Consider the following 16,312-nt stretch of genomic DNA (forward strand, 5'->3'; position numbering starts at 1 on the left):
TGCATAAGACATAACGCATAACATAACTCACAGCAACGCACAAACTTTATGCATAAACGCGTGAGTTGCTGCGAGCGCCACGCATCGGCCAATGATCTTTCACACGTTTTAACTAACCTTGCAATTTATTTTATTTGCGTTTCGTTAATCTGTCTTAAACGTGCGGATATAATATTGCTTAGCTAAATCATAAGACGAATTACAAATAAAAGACAGTTCATCGAAAAGTTAATTGCTTTTATATCATCTAATTGCAATATAACACATAACAGTAATTTTCTGAAGTGCTTAACACGTGGTGTAAATATATGAAAGCAGAATACGTTAGAAACAAAAGTATTGTTTGAAGAAGGTTTCTATATAGGAAGAAACACTGTACTTAAACAGAAATTGGAAAGGAGACTCTTGGATTTCAAAAATATAATACTACATATGTGGAGGTAAATATTTTTTAGAATTTTATTCTATTAAATATATATATTTATCTAATTTAATTAAAGATTTTTTGTGTAAATTACATGTCTGGATTTTTTAAAGTAAAATGTTAGTTAATTTTTTTAGTTTATTTAATTCATGCATATAAGTTGGCATTTACAATTTTTAATACAAATTAAACAAATACTAATAGTTTGTTATACGTAGATGTAAAAATAATATGATATATTAAGAATATAAGAATAATTTCTTGTTACCAATATATTTATATATTTTTAAGTGTTGAATTTCTATATATAATTGGACAGAATAGCACAGAACAGCAAAGTATAGATGATGGAGGATGATGAATTTCTCATTTTGTCTGTGTTGGAATTATGTTTATTGGCCTTGTTACGAGAAAAAAAACGAAGAAAAAGGTGGTCAAATCGGAGGTGGTGGGTTAGACCTATCAATATTGCACGTCCTATATTTGGGGATTATGAGCATCTTTTTTATGAATTAAAAAATAATGATGCTGATATCTTTTTTCGATATGTGAGAATGAGGAAAGAAACTTTTTATCAACTACTACAGATGACAAAACCTTTTTTGATCAAAGTGAGCAAACGAGCTTTTAATCCAGAGCAACGGTTGATCATAACTTTAAGGTACTTAGTTATTAATTTTTTTTATTTTGTGTTTTGTTAAATGAAAAAAAAATGCAAACATGTGTAATATAATTATTTTACAAATGTGTGTGTATAGTATTTTGTTCTATTCATATATATCAATCATTTTTTTTGCAGATTCATATATATCAATCATTTTTTTTTGCAGATATTTAGCAACTGGTGATCAAATACTGTCCATTGCACTGGCTTTTAGATGTGGAGAATCAACTGTGCAGAAGATTATCCACGAAACATGTTCAGTTATAGTAAAAATATTGCAACCTATATATCTCCGTTTGCCTACCAAAGAAGAATGGAAAACTATTAGCGCTGGTTACTTGGAAAATTGGAATTTTCCTAATTGCGTTGGATCCTTCGATGGAAAACACATAGAAATACAAGCGCCACCCAATTCTGGGAGTTTATTCTACAATTATAAAAAGACATATAGTATTGTGTTGATGGCTGCATGTGATTATAGATACATGTTTACATTAGTCGATGTTGGCTCATACGGTGGCAATAGCGATGGTGGCATTTTTACGTCTTCTGATATTTATTCAGCACTACAAGAAGGAACATTAAATATTCCTAAAAATTTAATAAATCTTCCTGGAAGCAACATTAAATTACCATATGTTTTTCTTGGTGACAGTGGTTTCCCAATTAGTACTAATCTAATGAGACCTTACTCTGGAAAATTACTTAATGAAAAAAAGAAAATATTTAATTACAGGTTAGTAATTTTTTTATATACTTGTAATATAATAATAATTATATATAATGTAATAATAACATGTGTATTACTTCTATCTATTTTAATCTCTCTCTTATGTATTTTATTAATTTTAGATTGTCTAGAGCAAGACGCACTGTCGAAAATACCTTTGGAATTTTATCATCAAGGTGGAGAATTTATCGAAAGCCAATTCATATGCATCCTAAATATGTGGACACGGTCGTTATGTCAACAATATGTTTGCATAATTTTATAAAATTTGAGGAAGACCTTGCACAAGTAGAGAATAGAGTGTATTGCCCTCCAAATTTTATAGATTCGGAAGATGCAGCAGGCAATATCATTCTTGGAGAGTGGCGGCGAGATGTTGGAAAAGCATTTAGAGACATTCCACCTACTTCGATGCATCATGCAACTACAATTGCATATAAGCAGAGAGACAAATTGGCTGATTATTTCGTGACACAACCTGGTGAAGTTTTATGGCAGTATGACTATGTTAAAAGAGGACTGCATATTATGATGATCTATGAAATATTTTAATATAAATAAAACATTATATGTGATAATACATTATATGTGATATAAATAATACATATATGTGACAATTTGTTTTATAAGACAACAAATTAAAAAGGAAATAAAAAATTAGTAGAAATAGTTTATTTTATACTTTAGATTATATAACAACAAAATTACAATATTATTATACATATATAAAAAATGTAATATAATAAATATATTGTTCTATCTCATTACAGTCTTCTTTTCTCTTTTATTTCTTTAGTTTAGTACTCTGGTTAATACTTTGCAACAAAACTTAAATATTTAAACAAAACATGTTTACAATGTTACTAAAACTTAAAATATTAAAATAAATGTTTAGAATGTTAACAAAACTTAAAGTGCAATTTTCTTTTTTCTTTATACAGTTAAGTTTATTTCTCTTATTAATAATTTTGCAAAAAAACAAATATTTAAACAAAACATGTTTACAATGTTACTAAAACTTAAAATATTAAAATAAATGTTTAGAATGTTAACAAAACTTAAAGTGCAATTTTCTTTTTTCTTTATACAGTTAAGTTTATTTCTCTTATTAATAATTTTGCAAAAAAACAAATATTTAAACAAAACATGTTTACAATGTTAATAAAACTTAAAATATTAAATGTTTTAAATGTTAACAAAAATTAAAATGTTAAAAAGATAAAATATTAACAAAACTGAAATTGTTTTTTGTTTTTTAATGTTTGTACAAAGAAAAATATACTGTCAGTAAATTGCACATCGGAATTGTGACACTTTTGAGTCACACTTAAGAATTTTGATTATTATTAGATATCATATATAATGCGGAATATTTCTTTCTTTTTTTCTTTACTTTTATTTTCAGGCATTCTTTTTAATGAAGATAATATTAGTTGACAAAAAGCCACATCTTCTTCTATTTCTTGCTTTAAAAATGATGAAGTTGTTGAATGGAATCTGTTCTCTATTAGAGAAGAAACTTTAGAAATTGTATTTTGTAGAGTATCCGGCTGTGACTTTTTTTTAAATTTTATTCCTTGTCTAATTAAACTCTTTTCTCTTATATCAGTGGAATTTAATGATGTAGAAGAAGTATCAGATACATTGCCACAGAAATCCGAAGTTAAGTCACTAAAAAAATATAAAGCATTTTAAATATATTATTACTGTGTGTGTATGTTGTATCATATAGTCAAATAATATTAATAGTAAAGAGAAGTCTTACTTAATTAAGTAAAAAGTATCTTTACTATTTTTATTATTAACATTAATTTTACTTTTGTTGTACAGAAAAAATATTTAACAAATATATACATTAAATTATACAAATTTTGTAACAATATAATTTTTAAACTAAAAAAACCTTGAAACCTAAATGAAAGTTTGTGAAAATACTTACTTTGCATCTCTCTCTGTCATCACCTCTCTATCATCTATTAAAGATTGCTCAACAAAAATAGCTGCATTTGCAGATGTGTTTTGTTTCCCACTATTTGAGCCTACTTTAAATAGTTTCTGTTCTGAAACTATTGTTGTCTTGTTATCTCTTGAAGACTGTTGAAGTAAAGTAGATGAGATTGGTAAAGAGAAGTTTTCTTTTCCGCTACGTACACATGAACTAAAATTTCTATAACAAAAATTGAAAACTCATTATTGATATGCCCAAGAAGTTTTTAAATAAATATTAGTATCTCACATACTTTTGAAGATTGACACATTTTGTCGACGCAGATGCGGTTTTGATAGGCACATTAGTCATTGTTCTAAAAGAAAAAAAATAGTATAAGAAATTTACATTATATAAAAATTTCTAAGCAAAACATACACAAAAAGAATGTTACCTTCTTCTCTTAATAAAGGGTTCCAAAAATTGCATAGTTTCGAAAAATTCAAAACTCCTTCTTTTTGAAGCTCCGCTCCCAGTAGTCGTTTCTTCTTGTTTTAATTTTTTCTCTCGTGTGTATCTCTCTCTTAGTCGTGTCCATCTTGATTTTGTCGACGCAGATGCGGTTTTGATAGGCACATTAGTCATTGTTCTAAAAAAAAAAAAATAGTATAAGAAATTTACATTATATAAAAATTTCTAAGCAAAACATACACAAAAAGAATGTTACCTTCTTCTCTTAATAAAGGGTTCCAAAAATTGCATAGTTTCGAAAAATTCAAAACTCCTTCTTTTTGAAGCTCCGCTCCCAGTAGTCGTTTCTTCTTGTTTTAATTTTTTCTCTCGTGTGTATCTCTCTCTTAGTCGTGTCCATCTTGATTGACATTCGTCCGCTAAAATAAATTACACAAAATTAATATATTTATAACACAAATTTACTTTATAAATTTACACATATTATTTGAAAATAACTGATAAAGAAATAAGAAGAAATAAAAATATTACATACCTTTCATGTTCATAATAATTCCTATTTCTATCCAGGCATTTTGCTTTTTAATACAATCCTTAAAATCAGTTAATTCTTTATTATATAAATAAGGATAGTCACGCACTAAAGAGATGAGTAAAGCATCTCCATCTTTTTCATTGTGATTTTCGATGTCACTGATATTTTCATCCTCATTTTCAAAATTATTATAACTTTGATTCTCATTTTCATCATGTATATATTGAGAATCATAATAATATGAATTGTGATCCATTTTTCTGTTAATATAAAATATTGATATTAATTGTGTATAATGTGTTAATAGTTTTATTAAATATATATTTATTAAATTAAAGACTTTGCACAATATATTACCTTTTTTTATCTGCTGTTTAACGTAAAGTAAACTATATAATTTTATTTTTATTAATAGCTTTTTGACATTGATTTGTCATCAATACATCAATACGTTATCAAGAATAGGTTAGGAACAATTACACAAAGCAGTTTATTAACGCAGTTTCTGTTGTACATAACATAAGAATTCATCCTTACGGATTTTTCAACCTCTTATGCATTATGCTTTATGCACTATGCAAGATCCGCAAGGGAGAGAAGTGGGGATGAAATGAAGGGCTCTGATTGGTTGATTTCCTTATGCGTTATGCCTTATGCGTTATGTAAAAGTCTGTGCTCTGGCCTTTTACATAATGCGTAATGCATAAGCATAAGGAAATTGATTGGTCTATATATAAGCATAAGCAAATGCATAAGGAAATGGACCAATCAATTTCCTTATGCTTATGCGTTATGCTTTATGCAAAAGTCTGTGCTCCGGCCATTAGGGTATATCCAGGCTAACTTACATATGCTTAGGAACCAATCAATTTTCTTATGCATATGCTTACGCACTATTCAAGTTTGTCTGGATATACCCTTAGGAATTTGCAGCGCCAGAAGTATGCACCAATCACAGGTGGTTACTACTCAATTTACAATTGTTTGTTTTCTGAACGCAATCATTGTGTTTGCGGTTTGAAGTTATTTGATCGTGTTTGATTGCTGCTTGGTCAAGGATATAATTCGTTAATTTAATATTAGTTATTCCTGAATCAAGATAAAATTTTTTTGCAATTAAAATGCACTGTACAAATCATTGAAAATGCTTTAAGTTATTCTTCTATGAAAACTGGAAAACAATTGAGGTTAGAATGTGAAGAGTACATACGCAAGGACCCAACAATAACTGTAACATTTGCCAGAATCATTTCAGTTTGCTCGAATATCGTCTTGAAATCCTAATTTCAAATGTAGCTTAAGCCGACAAAGTTATTAATTTATGCTTTATGTTACACGAGTATATAAAATAATGACATGACAAGATTATTTAATGAAAGAAAGTTCTCATATTATTATGCTAATATAAAACTACTAAACTACTCTTTTTATGAGGTTATTATTTTGAAATAAATTAGTATTGTATAATCCTGGTGTGAAGTATGACAATTCTTAGCCAATGTTAATAGTATGAAGCTGTATACATGCTTGCAACATGTCTTCTTATTATCGTTACTTTGTATTCTTCTTGGATCAAGCCATAACTGGTTAAGCAGTTTTGAAAAACATATCGATAGTGATTATGTTACAAAATCTTCACTGTACAACACACTCAAATCTTCAGAAATTTCTGATTGCAATAAACAAGAAGTTGAAATTACATTTTCCTCTAACATAGTTGAGAATGAGTATATAGTCAAATTTAAAGGTTATTACAAGTCACAAGTACGAGAAAATTATATAGCAACTGTGTTAAACTCATCTGGCATTAAAGAGTGGAAAATTATACCTCGAAAGAATATAGCATCCAAGTATCCTAGTGACTTTGATGTTGTTCAGTTAAAAGAAACAGATAAATATCAAGGGCTAAAAGCTCTAAACAACCATCCTCTTATAAAGACAGTTACACCACAGAGACTTGTACATAGGACCTTAAAATTTATAAACACAACAAATGATTCTGATGTCTTACAATATAAAAATTTGAAAAGAAAGGTCAATAATCATGTAAGTTTATAAATGATAAAAATTTTCAAGTATCATGTATAATTGAAAAAGTTGTATGTATGTAAAGTTCTAATATTAAGCTATAGAACATTGAATTTCTTTTCAGAATCAATCAACAAATCGTCATACTTCTCGAAGATTGTTAAGAGCTATACCTAGACAAATTACATATATACTTGAAGCTGATACATTATGGAAAATGGGCATTACTGGAAAAGATATAAAAGTAGCAATATTTGATACTGGACTTGCTGCTAATCATCCACATTTTAAGAACATCAAAGAGAGAATAAATTGGACGAATGAAAATACCCAGGAGGATGGCTTGGGTCATGGCACATTTGTAACAGGTGTTATTGCATCATCTTCTAAGGATTGTTTGGGCTTTGCTCCAGATGCAGAACTTTATATTTTTCGCGTTTTTACGAATACTCAGGTATCTCTATTTGTCATATTTTTCTTTTCTACTTTTAATTTTATAATATAAATTGATTTATATTATTTTTACTCTTTTCAAATATAATAGGTATCTTATACATCATGGTTTTTGGATGCATTCAATCATGCTATACTTCGCGGAGTGACAGTGTTAAATTTAAGCATTGGTGGTCCAGACTTCATGGATCAACCATTTGTTGATAAAGTGTGGGAGGTTACAGCTAATGGTATCATTATGGTATCGGCAATTGGCAATGATGGACCTTTATACGGGTAAATAAAACAATATAACTTTGGTAGAACATTTTTAAGAATTTAAGATTTTTGTATTATTTACTTAAAAAACTAAAAATTATCAATTGTGTGTGTGTTATCCATTTTGATTAAGTCTGAATTTTTTTTTTTAACATCTAAATATTTAGAAAAAACACTCACTGTGATCTATTTGTACATTATGCTGTTTTATTTACACAGCACTTTAAATAATCCCGCCGATCAAATGGATGTGATTGGTATTGGAGGCATTAATTGGGATGATCAAATAGCGAGATTCTCCTCGCGTGGTATGACCACTTGGGAATTACCATCTGGATACGGTAGAGTTAAACCTGACCTGGTCATATATGGATCAGGGGTTAGAGGTTCTGCTTTACAGAATGGGTGTAGAACTCTTTCCGGTACTTCTGTTGCTAGTCCTGTTGTAGCTGGTGCGGTTGCGCTTCTGGCTAGTGCATTTGTGCAAACAAATAAATCTAGAATTATTAAAGAAAAGGTAATACCACATAAAGATAAACAAAATAAATTTTTATATTTACGCATTATTAGACATCAATGTGTTGTACATATTATAAAAAAATTTTATTGCATACATTATATGTGCAATAATAAATGTTTTCAAGGTAACACCAGCCAGTATGAAACAAGCATTACTGAGTTCAGCCCGTCGCTTACCCGGGATTGGAATGTTTGAACAAGGTGCGGGAAAATTAGATCTTCTGCGAGCGTTTCACTTTTTACAATCGTATACTCCTGTCGTTACACTCAGTCCAAGGTAAACTTTTTTCTGGATATAAAACATAACAAATCTTTTCTTGTCTGTTGCTTGGTTTCAACTGAACATGATTAATTACTTTATTATTTAAATATATGTGTAATATAGATATAAAAAGTATATTAAGATAAAAGACAATGCTACGTAAAGCCTTAATTACCAATGATATGATTAATTCCTTGCTTGTGTCAAATGATTAGCTATATAGATTTGACGGAATGTCAATACATGTGGCCGTATTGTACTCAAGCTATGTATCATACTGGTATGCCCACGATAGTTAATGTAACTATAATAAACGGTTTGGGTGTAGCTGGAAATGTAGTAAATTATACATGGCATCCATACACTGGTAATGGTAATGGTGAGCGCATTGACGTGTCAATAACACATAGTGATATTTTGTGGCCATGGTCAGGCTGGTTAGCAATTGCTATAACGGTTCCATCAACATCTCACGACTGGCAGGGCATCGCACAAGGCTTGTAACATTAATTTTATTTCTTTATTAAAATTTAACTTGTATATATTATAGTAGATTATATCTTCATATAGGCCATATTTCAATCACGGTTGAAAGTGATGGAGCAGGTAAGCCGCGACAATCGATAGTGAAACTCCCATTGCAGGCAAAAGTCATACCTACACCGCCCAGACAGTAAGTACAAATGCACAATATACAAGATATACATATACATATACATATACATATTGTACTAAATTGTTTGCAGATATATTTATTTTATTATTCTCTTTTTTTATTTCACAGTAAGCGTATTTTGTGGGATCAATATCATAACTTGCGATATCCACCCGGATATTTCCCCAGAGATGATTTGCGTGTAAAAAACGATCCATTGGATTGGAATGGGGATCATATACATACTAATTTTAAAGATATGTATCAACATTTACGCAATGCCGGATATTATCTTGAAGTGCTTGGTCACCCATTCACTTGTTTTAATGCAAAGAATTACGGGACTTTGCTCATCGTAGATACAGAAGAGGAATTTTTTCCTGAAGAAGTATGCATATTCCTGAAATTAAATCAATTGAAAAATTTGTTGCTTCTAGAAATACGTTGTTATAATAGTGCTTCAACTTTGTCATATATATCTACATTGGCGTGTAATAATTTGTTCTCAACTACAGGTGGCAAAGTTAAAACAAGATGTAGAAGATGATGGTCTATCAGTAATTGTATTTGCAGACTGGTACAATATGGCGGTTATGCGAAAAATCAAATTTTACGACGAGAATACTCGTCGATGGTGGATCCCAGAGACCGGAGGCGCTAATATTCCAGCTATAAACGATTTGCTTTATCCCAATTGGGGCGTTGCATTTAGCGATGAAGTACGAAATGGTCAGTTCACCCTTGGCCAACATGCACCAGTCACATTTGCATCTGGCACTACACTAATTAGGTAAAATGTTTTATACGTAGCAAATTGCTTTGAATTGTACGATACAAGACTTTATATTTATTTAGATTTCCAAAAGATGGAATCGTTCTATATGCAGAGTTGTACGACCAAGGTCGAGAGCTTTTGGAAAAAGAATTAGGAATATCTACACTTGTACCGATTCTTGGACTTTTACAAGTAACTAGCGAGCAAGATGCTGAAGCAGCGTATAATAGTGAAACTGATAATAGAGCACAATTGCACAAGAATGACGAAAAGAATTACGTTCAAGAACATACCAAGCATGGTAGACTCGTCGTTTACGGAGATTCAAATTGTATCGATGACAGCCATTTACAAAAGCGTACGTATTACAAAAAGAAATATTGATAATGTAGAAGATATTTCTAATATTGAAATGAGAGCTTAATATATAACTAAAAATAATATCTTAAGCTCTCTTTTTGAAAATATTCTATAATTTAAATTGTATAATCATAATGTTACTTATCAAAATAATTTTATGTATATTTAGCCTGTTTTTGGATGCTCGATGCTCTCTTAGAATACACGACAACAGGTAACATACCTACTGTTTTTATGGATGAAAATAAAAAAAAACACAAGACTGTTAAAACGACTAGTAAAATAGAAATCGGAAAATTGCCATATCGAATGGAGGGAAATTATTTTAGTCGTTACAGTAAAGTATTAATGGCTGACGAACCAGCAAGCAGCTTTAGATCTCTTCCATTATGTCCTTCCCTTACTTATGCTATACCAGTGCCGATCAATGAATCTATACCAATGTAAGTAATTTCACGCACACATGCGTGCTCACACACACACATACACCGAATGTTCGTGCAAAATGTTCTAACAGATTACATATTTATATCATCACTATTAATAATTTTTAAAATTGTTTAGATATTTATATTTGAATGTTTTATTATCTTTTTTTTTTTTTACAGAGATCATTACAAGCCCCACAAGTTACTCCCAGTAGAAGAGACCATAAGCATAGTAAATTCAGCATTGCAGAATACAGACACCTTGTGGCTCAAAAGACGAGTTGGTGGTGCTAGTATTTCTACATTGCAATATTTGAACATTGATATCATGGCTTATGATGCTAAAGAAAATCAAGAAGACAACCAAATAACCCGATATGGATGGAGTTATATAATAGTAATAATTATAATAATTATAGCTATTGGATATCTGTTGAAACAGTGCAAGTATATCGTGTCGAAGAGACATTCTTGTAAGAAGCGTATTATCGGCAGAATACGTAGAGTTATTCAAGCTGTCGCTGTGCGAAGAATACCTACACAGATGTAGTTTGATAATTTTGTAAGAACATTATATTGTATATAAAACATATCAATATAAATTTTTTTATTAAATATGTTAATTATCTATATAAACAATTACAAACATTTACTTATCTAATGCTAAATAATGAATGCAAATTACATTATGTGCTTTTAAAACGTGCTATTCAATGTTCAATGTGAATTTGTATAAATAATATAAATTATTTTGATAAAAATTGCACGTTATTTACTAGCTTTATTTTTATTAATACAAGACTTCTTTTCTTTTCATGTTTTACAATTTCTAAATTATTTTTGATATTTAATTTATTTTTTAGTTTTATAATGAAGTTTTATAATTGCTTTTCCATTTTCTATTGTTGTTTTAGTGGAATAGCTTCTAGTTCTAATCTCTTATATTTCTAATCGATATACTTTAATTATAAAACGGATTGTAAGTAACCCAGTGGGCTCTATCTTGGTCTGCAGCAGATTTGTGTGTAGTAAAAATGCTTTTGAAAACTTCAGATGCTTTAGGATCTTTTGCGACACTATAATCGCTTTTAGCTTTTTTGTAAGCGGGATCATGAGCTTCGTTTTGATTGTCATTTAACTGGAGAACTTTGTCTTCCTTCTTTATTTTCTTTTTTAACGATTCATTTGTCTTCTTCTCTTCCGACGATATATCATTTAATTTTTTTTTCTTTGATTTTTTTTGACTTGTTTTTCTAAGCACCGCACGCTCTTTCATGAGTTCCAGATCATCATCTTCCGCATTTAATATAACTATATCCATTTCTTCAAAAGGTTGCTGACATTTGTGACAGGACTGCAAAATTTTACGTTTTACAAATTTTATTTGAATTTAATCAGAATCTCATTACTTGATAAACATCAGAATATTTAACTTACCGTACTTTTTACTTCTTTCAGAGCACGTTCACTCATTACACAACCGCATGACCATAAAAAGCAAAATTTATATTTTCCATTCATTTCTAAACCAATAACTGGACAAATATACGGACTCTTGCTCCCATCTGTGTAACCATCGCCCTTTTCAGCCTTGTTACCATCAAATGCTGGATTTGGTGTCAAATTCAGATTTCTCACATCTTTCAAATTCTTAATATGTACAGCAGATTCTGGAAGAGTACTGCGATCCAAAAGTCCCTCCAATACAGATTCCTTGCTGTACAAATAACCCCAGCTGCAACTGACAATTGGAGGTTGTAATGGCAATTGACTTATTGTGCAATGTTTCCATCTGAAAGCCAATTCTGCTTCCTTATCTTTCTGTAAATAATTAGACAAACAATAATTAACATTTACATTGTTACGTGTAGCCAAAACTATTGTAGCAAACGTACAACTGGTTTTTGTAAATAGTAAATACGTAAATTATGCATATGCTCATGTCAACCATAAATTACTTTCATCGCATTAGAATATGTAGTAATTTCCATACACTTGAATTATCACAAAATTCCAAATTATATCCAAACTATATTCTAAATAAAATCAAATTTCTTTCAACAAGGGTATATCAAAATTTTCTAGATTACCTGTTCCGGTTTTTTCTTTACTCTAACAAGCTCGTCTCTGCGAGGAATAGTACCACCATCACAACCCATGTTAAAGCTTTATAATTTACGATAATACACTTTATATTATACAGCTATTTTTTTACTCCAAACAAATACGAACAGATACAAACCGATGCGAATTACGCGATACTGCGCGCAGTGACGTCAGATTTGAGACGCAAGCAGCAACCAGCATGAAGGAGAGAATACCGCACACATGCGTAAGCCATGTATCACAAGTGAATTGCTGCAACAAGTTGCATAGTCTGATGCTGGCTTTAGGTCGTGCTGAGGTTGGTTTCTGAACGACGTTTGGACAGTTGGGTACTCCCGGGTGTAGTTTCTGAACGCAACCAAGCGAGCGATAGGTCTGTTTTTTATAGCTGAACTGGCTGCACTAGTTCAGAGTTTATCTTTCTTCTTCCAATGTGGAGGGAAAAAGATAAACTCTGAACTAGTACAGCCAGTTCAGCTATAAAGAACAAACTTGATGTCATGTTGCCGATTCGGTAAGAAAGGAGATAGAAATAGTATGTCTGCCAACAGCTGTTTGCAGTTACAATACTGTTTAGTTTTATTTTATTTTATTCTATTCAATTCTATTCTATTATACTAAGATCTTGTTCATGATTTTCTGAAGAATTAAATGTTACACATGAATTTATCTATTACAAACATTTTTAGAGGTTTGAAGAGTACAAAATGTGTGCTTCAGAAAAAAGCACACGTGTTATTATTCCGTGATGTAAACAAGCAAGTAAGATATAAAAGCACAATGACAAGACCTAAAGCTATCGAAACCAATAAATATCGACGATCAGAGGAATCAATTGGATTATATGGATATAGCTTATTGGTAAGTACCAGTTATAAACTCAATGTTATCAAGTATTTAGAGAAAGGAGAGTTTATCACAAAATTCTATCTATTATAATATACATGATAATAATAAATTTATATTTGTAATATAAGTAAAAATTTGTTTAAGTATAATATTGACTAAGTATATTTTAATGCATAAATCTGTACAATAGAAATACAATAGAAGATTTGATATAAAATTTATAATACAATTATTATCATTGGGATGGCAGTATATTTATTTATTTATTTACCTTTATATTATGTTTATCAGAATCTCTTCAGTTGTATTCGTGCCAAGTTTTAACTAATTTCATTTAATAAGAAATGTCAAATAAAAAGTATCTTACAAAAATTTAGAAATATATCCTTAACTATTTGTTTTTTAAATATACCAGCCTTAATACTCTTGCATGTAATAGTAATAAAGAGTGAGAAGAATTGATTGACATTAAAAAAATATTTTTAATTCTATTTGAAAAAACTAAAGTTTGTTTTTAAAATCTTCAAAATGCCTCCAGTTTTAAAACGAATGCATGGTATCTGATGATCCCTTCAAAACAATTTAATTTCTATTATATGCTACTTTTCTTGTTTGTCATACTTTTAGAAATTAATCTCTAAATATTACAATTTAGAGTGTACCTATTGCTGCTTTTGCCCTTGGCACATGGCAAATTAAAAGATGGCAATGGAAGCTGAATTTAATAGAAAAACTAAAACAACGTACTTCAACAGAACCAATAAATCTGCCATCCGAGTGAGATTATAACATTAAAGCAATGCATTATAAATATTTTTGTTTATAAATATTTGATATAAGTGTGTTTTTTTTCAGCTTAGATGAACTGAAGAATAAAGAATATTATCCTGTAAAGGTAAAGGGTAAATTTCTATATGAAAAGGAATTTCTGATAGGGCCTAGAAGTCTTATTCTAAATGGAGAGGCTGTCAGTGAAAGAGGCGGTGGAGTATTTTCTAGTAAATCAAACACAGGATATTATGTGATTACGCCTTTCGAGATAGAAAATCGAGGGTAATTAAATTTTGCTGTTATAATTGTTGCTTTATATAGAAAGAAAACAAATTTCACAATACTCTGATGTTTTATGATTCTATAATGCAGAATTAATTGGTGATTGTTTTAGCTTGACTATTATGGTGAATCGTGGATGGATTCCTAAAAATGATCGCTCAACGTTTAAAATGGACAATAAGATTACAGATTCTATAGAAATTGTCGGTATTGTTAGAACAGCAGAAAAGCGACCACCATTTATACCTGACAATGCTCCTGCGAAAGGAGTATGGTATTACAGGTAAAGGATGCATTATATTTGTCTAAATTTTTCATTTATATTAACATAATTTTATTAAAGAGTCTTTAGTGATTTGTAAAAAATCCAATATTTTCTCTATTATGCAAGAGATCAAACATTTACATGTATTCCAGAGATTTAGATGCTATGGCAAAGATGGCAGCCACAGAGCCTGTATATATAGAATTACTGTTCGGATATGGTACATCCCATGGTCCTATTGGTGGCCAAACTAAGGTAACTTTAAGGAACGAGCATTTAAGTTATATAATCACTTGGTACACGTTGTCTGCAATCACAAGTTACATGTGGTTGAGACAGTTTGTGCAGAAATTACCTCTTTTGTAATAATATTTCTTAGATATCTATCTGACACATATAAAAAAATGTAAAAATCAGAATATAGAAATTTAGTTATACATTGTTATAGAGTAAATTTATTTTTTGATTACATGCCATATTTTCATTGTTCTATTTTGCATTATGGAAGGAAAAATTTAAAAAGGTAATGAATTTTGATTTGCGCAAAACAGGTATAGAATTGGGAAAGAAATTATAGTTTGTAGAATTATTTATTTTAATCACTGTGATCCATCTCTCATATAAGAGAAATATCATATAAATGTTCTCTCAAGGAAAAAAATGTAAATTTCTGTCATTGATAGTAACAATAATGGTGATCATCACTTCAAATCATCACTAATAAAATTGTTAACGAGGTTGTAGTACACACAATATACTTCCATGAAGTTAGCATAAAAGTGTGTCTTTATACAAATATGAAAATATACAATGCACAAGTTTCATTGGATTATGTTTGTATGCGCGCGCGCGCACTATCATACAATAATAATAACATTGGTAATAATCATAGAGAAAAGCAAGTCACAGATTCTGGCAAGCCCATAATAAAAATAAAAATAACAAAGTAATTTTTGTTAAGCTCATTTGTGCTAAATTAACTACAATCTGCATTCTTTTACAAAGTTTATTTTCATCAAACAGTCAAGATATTTTGTAAACCTTTTCATTAAATTCTTTCCATAAAACTATCTTTATATTTTATATTGCTTAATATCAAAATTTATAATTCTGCTTTAAGATATTTAAAATAGGATTTTTAAGTTGTCTTATTGATATTTTGTTTTTTATTGATCTCATTGAGATATTTTGTTGAACTGTGGAAAGTCTTCATCGAGAACTTGAGTTTTTATTACATAACGTTTACATTAACATTTTTATTAACAATTAACATTGGTGTTTGCTACAATACTGTTTGTGTTCATATTTTATAGTTGTGAAAGATGATAATTTATTGTCGCACAGTATCAACGTAATATGTTCATAAATAAATTCAAACATCGATATAAATGGTTTTATGTTTAAGATTTGTTCTTATGATTGAAAAATATATTTGACAACATTTTTATATACAAAGTATCTCGGAGAAAAATGTGCATATTGTGCAAAAAGCACAAGACTTAAAATTTTGAAGACATTTGGCATTAGTTTCTTAGTGAAAATTTCACCTT

At 29.7% G+C, this 16,312-nt stretch overlaps 5 protein-coding genes across 9 annotated transcripts; 3 read left to right on the forward strand and 2 right to left on the reverse strand.

Annotated features, from left to right (window-relative positions):
* Positions 1-38: 38 nt before the first annotated feature.
* On the forward strand, positions 39-2,582 carry LOC136997716 (uncharacterized). Of its 2 annotated transcripts, none has more exons than XM_067348800.1 (4): positions 39-440; positions 716-1,085; positions 1,255-1,824; positions 1,941-2,582. In XM_067348800.1, exons 2-4 carry the CDS (start codon positions 769-771, stop codon positions 2,368-2,370), a joined length of 1,317 nt encoding a protein of 438 aa, XP_067204901.1. In that variant the 5' UTR covers positions 39-440; positions 716-768; the 3' UTR covers positions 2,371-2,582. The 2 variants fall into 2 exon arrangements, with proteins under 2 accessions (XP_067204901.1, XP_067204900.1); XM_067348799.1 differs by having other exon boundaries at positions 40-440; positions 744-1,085.
* LOC136997717 (uncharacterized) lies at positions 2,475-5,306 on the reverse strand. The gene is made up of 7 exons (XM_067348802.1): positions 5,109-5,306; positions 4,752-5,011; positions 4,473-4,635; positions 4,200-4,394; positions 4,059-4,121; positions 3,758-3,985; positions 2,475-3,489 (listed from the first exon to the last, which is right to left on the reverse strand). Exons 2-7 carry the CDS (start codon positions 5,005-5,007, stop codon positions 3,165-3,167), a joined length of 1,230 nt encoding a protein of 409 aa, XP_067204903.1. The 5' UTR covers positions 5,008-5,011; positions 5,109-5,306; the 3' UTR covers positions 2,475-3,164.
* Positions 5,307-5,729: 423 nt separating this feature from the next.
* Positions 5,730-11,104, forward strand: S1P (membrane-bound transcription factor site-1 protease). The gene is made up of 12 exons (XM_012369515.2): positions 5,730-6,797; positions 6,904-7,233; positions 7,324-7,508; positions 7,710-8,007; positions 8,135-8,286; positions 8,487-8,767; positions 8,842-8,944; positions 9,056-9,314; positions 9,442-9,716; positions 9,782-10,059; positions 10,231-10,504; positions 10,670-11,104. Exons 1-12 carry the CDS (start codon positions 6,261-6,263, stop codon positions 11,037-11,039), a joined length of 3,342 nt encoding a protein of 1,113 aa, XP_012224938.1. The 5' UTR covers positions 5,730-6,260; the 3' UTR covers positions 11,040-11,104.
* On the reverse strand, positions 9,442-12,816 carry LOC105673705 (replication termination factor 2). The gene is made up of 3 exons (XM_012369521.2): positions 12,580-12,816; positions 11,927-12,310; positions 9,442-11,843 (listed from the first exon to the last, which is right to left on the reverse strand). Exons 1-3 carry the CDS (start codon positions 12,646-12,648, stop codon positions 11,451-11,453), a joined length of 846 nt encoding a protein of 281 aa, XP_012224944.1. The 5' UTR covers positions 12,649-12,816; the 3' UTR covers positions 9,442-11,450.
* A 149-nt stretch (positions 12,817-12,965) lies between these two features.
* On the forward strand, positions 12,966-15,199 carry Surf1 (surfeit locus protein 1). Of its 4 annotated transcripts, none has more exons than XM_012369517.2 (6): positions 12,966-13,109; positions 13,285-13,456; positions 14,100-14,221; positions 14,300-14,497; positions 14,610-14,780; positions 14,915-15,199. In XM_012369517.2, exons 1-6 carry the CDS (start codon positions 13,096-13,098, stop codon positions 15,126-15,128), a joined length of 891 nt encoding a protein of 296 aa, XP_012224940.1. In that variant the 5' UTR covers positions 12,966-13,095; the 3' UTR covers positions 15,129-15,199. The 4 variants fall into 4 exon arrangements, with proteins under 4 accessions (XP_012224940.1, XP_012224943.1, XP_012224942.1 ...); XM_012369520.2 differs by having other exon boundaries at positions 13,012-13,130; XM_012369519.2 differs by having other exon boundaries at positions 13,041-13,166.
* Positions 15,200-16,312: the final 1,113 nt, after the last annotated feature.

This window comes from Linepithema humile, chromosome 2, assembly GCF_040581485.1.
Source record: "Linepithema humile isolate Giens D197 chromosome 2, Lhum_UNIL_v1.0, whole genome shotgun sequence".
NCBI classification, from domain to species: domain Eukaryota; kingdom Metazoa; phylum Arthropoda; class Insecta; order Hymenoptera; family Formicidae; genus Linepithema; species Linepithema humile.

Excerpts from the sequence above, each read along its gene's own strand:
- LOC136997716 (XM_067348800.1), top strand. The coding sequence starts at position 769 with ATGATGGAGGATGATGAATTTCTCATTTTGTCTGTGTTGGAATTATGT. Across the intron at positions 1,086-1,254 it reads CGGTTGATCATAACTTTAAG|ATATTTAGCAACTGGTGATC; the intron begins GTACTTAGTTAT and ends TTTTTTTTGCAG. Across the intron at positions 1,825-1,940 it reads AAGAAAATATTTAATTACAG|ATTGTCTAGAGCAAGACGCA; the intron begins GTTAGTAATTTT and ends TATTAATTTTAG.
- LOC136997717 (XM_067348802.1), bottom strand. The coding sequence starts at position 5,007 with ATGGATCACAATTCATATTATTATGATTCTCAATATATACATGATGAA. Across the intron at positions 4,395-4,472 it reads CCCTTTATTAAGAGAAGAAG|AACAATGACTAATGTGCCTA; the intron begins GTAACATTCTTT and ends TTTTTTTTTTAG. Across the intron at positions 4,122-4,199 it reads CCCTTTATTAAGAGAAGAAG|AACAATGACTAATGTGCCTA; the intron begins GTAACATTCTTT and ends TTTTTCTTTTAG.
- S1P (XM_012369515.2), top strand. The coding sequence starts at position 6,261 with ATGAAGCTGTATACATGCTTGCAACATGTCTTCTTATTATCGTTACTT. Across the intron at positions 8,008-8,134 it reads CTAGAATTATTAAAGAAAAG|GTAACACCAGCCAGTATGAA; the intron begins GTAATACCACAT and ends AATGTTTTCAAG. Across the intron at positions 9,717-9,781 it reads TCTGGCACTACACTAATTAG|ATTTCCAAAAGATGGAATCG; the intron begins GTAAAATGTTTT and ends ATATTTATTTAG.
- LOC105673705 (XM_012369521.2), bottom strand. The coding sequence starts at position 12,648 with ATGGGTTGTGATGGTGGTACTATTCCTCGCAGAGACGAGCTTGTTAGA. Across the intron at positions 12,311-12,579 it reads TAAAGAAAAAACCGGAACAG|AAAGATAAGGAAGCAGAATT; the intron begins GTAATCTAGAAA and ends AATTATTTACAG. Across the intron at positions 11,844-11,926 it reads TGAAAGAAGTAAAAAGTACG|TCCTGTCACAAATGTCAGCA; the intron begins GTAAGTTAAATA and ends AAAATTTTGCAG.
- Surf1 (XM_012369516.2), top strand. The coding sequence starts at position 13,247 with ATGTTACACATGAATTTATCTATTACAAACATTTTTAGAGGTTTGAAG. Across the intron at positions 13,457-14,099 it reads TATATGGATATAGCTTATTG|AGTGTACCTATTGCTGCTTT; the intron begins GTAAGTACCAGT and ends ATTACAATTTAG. Across the intron at positions 14,781-14,914 it reads AAAGGAGTATGGTATTACAG|AGATTTAGATGCTATGGCAA; the intron begins GTAAAGGATGCA and ends CATGTATTCCAG.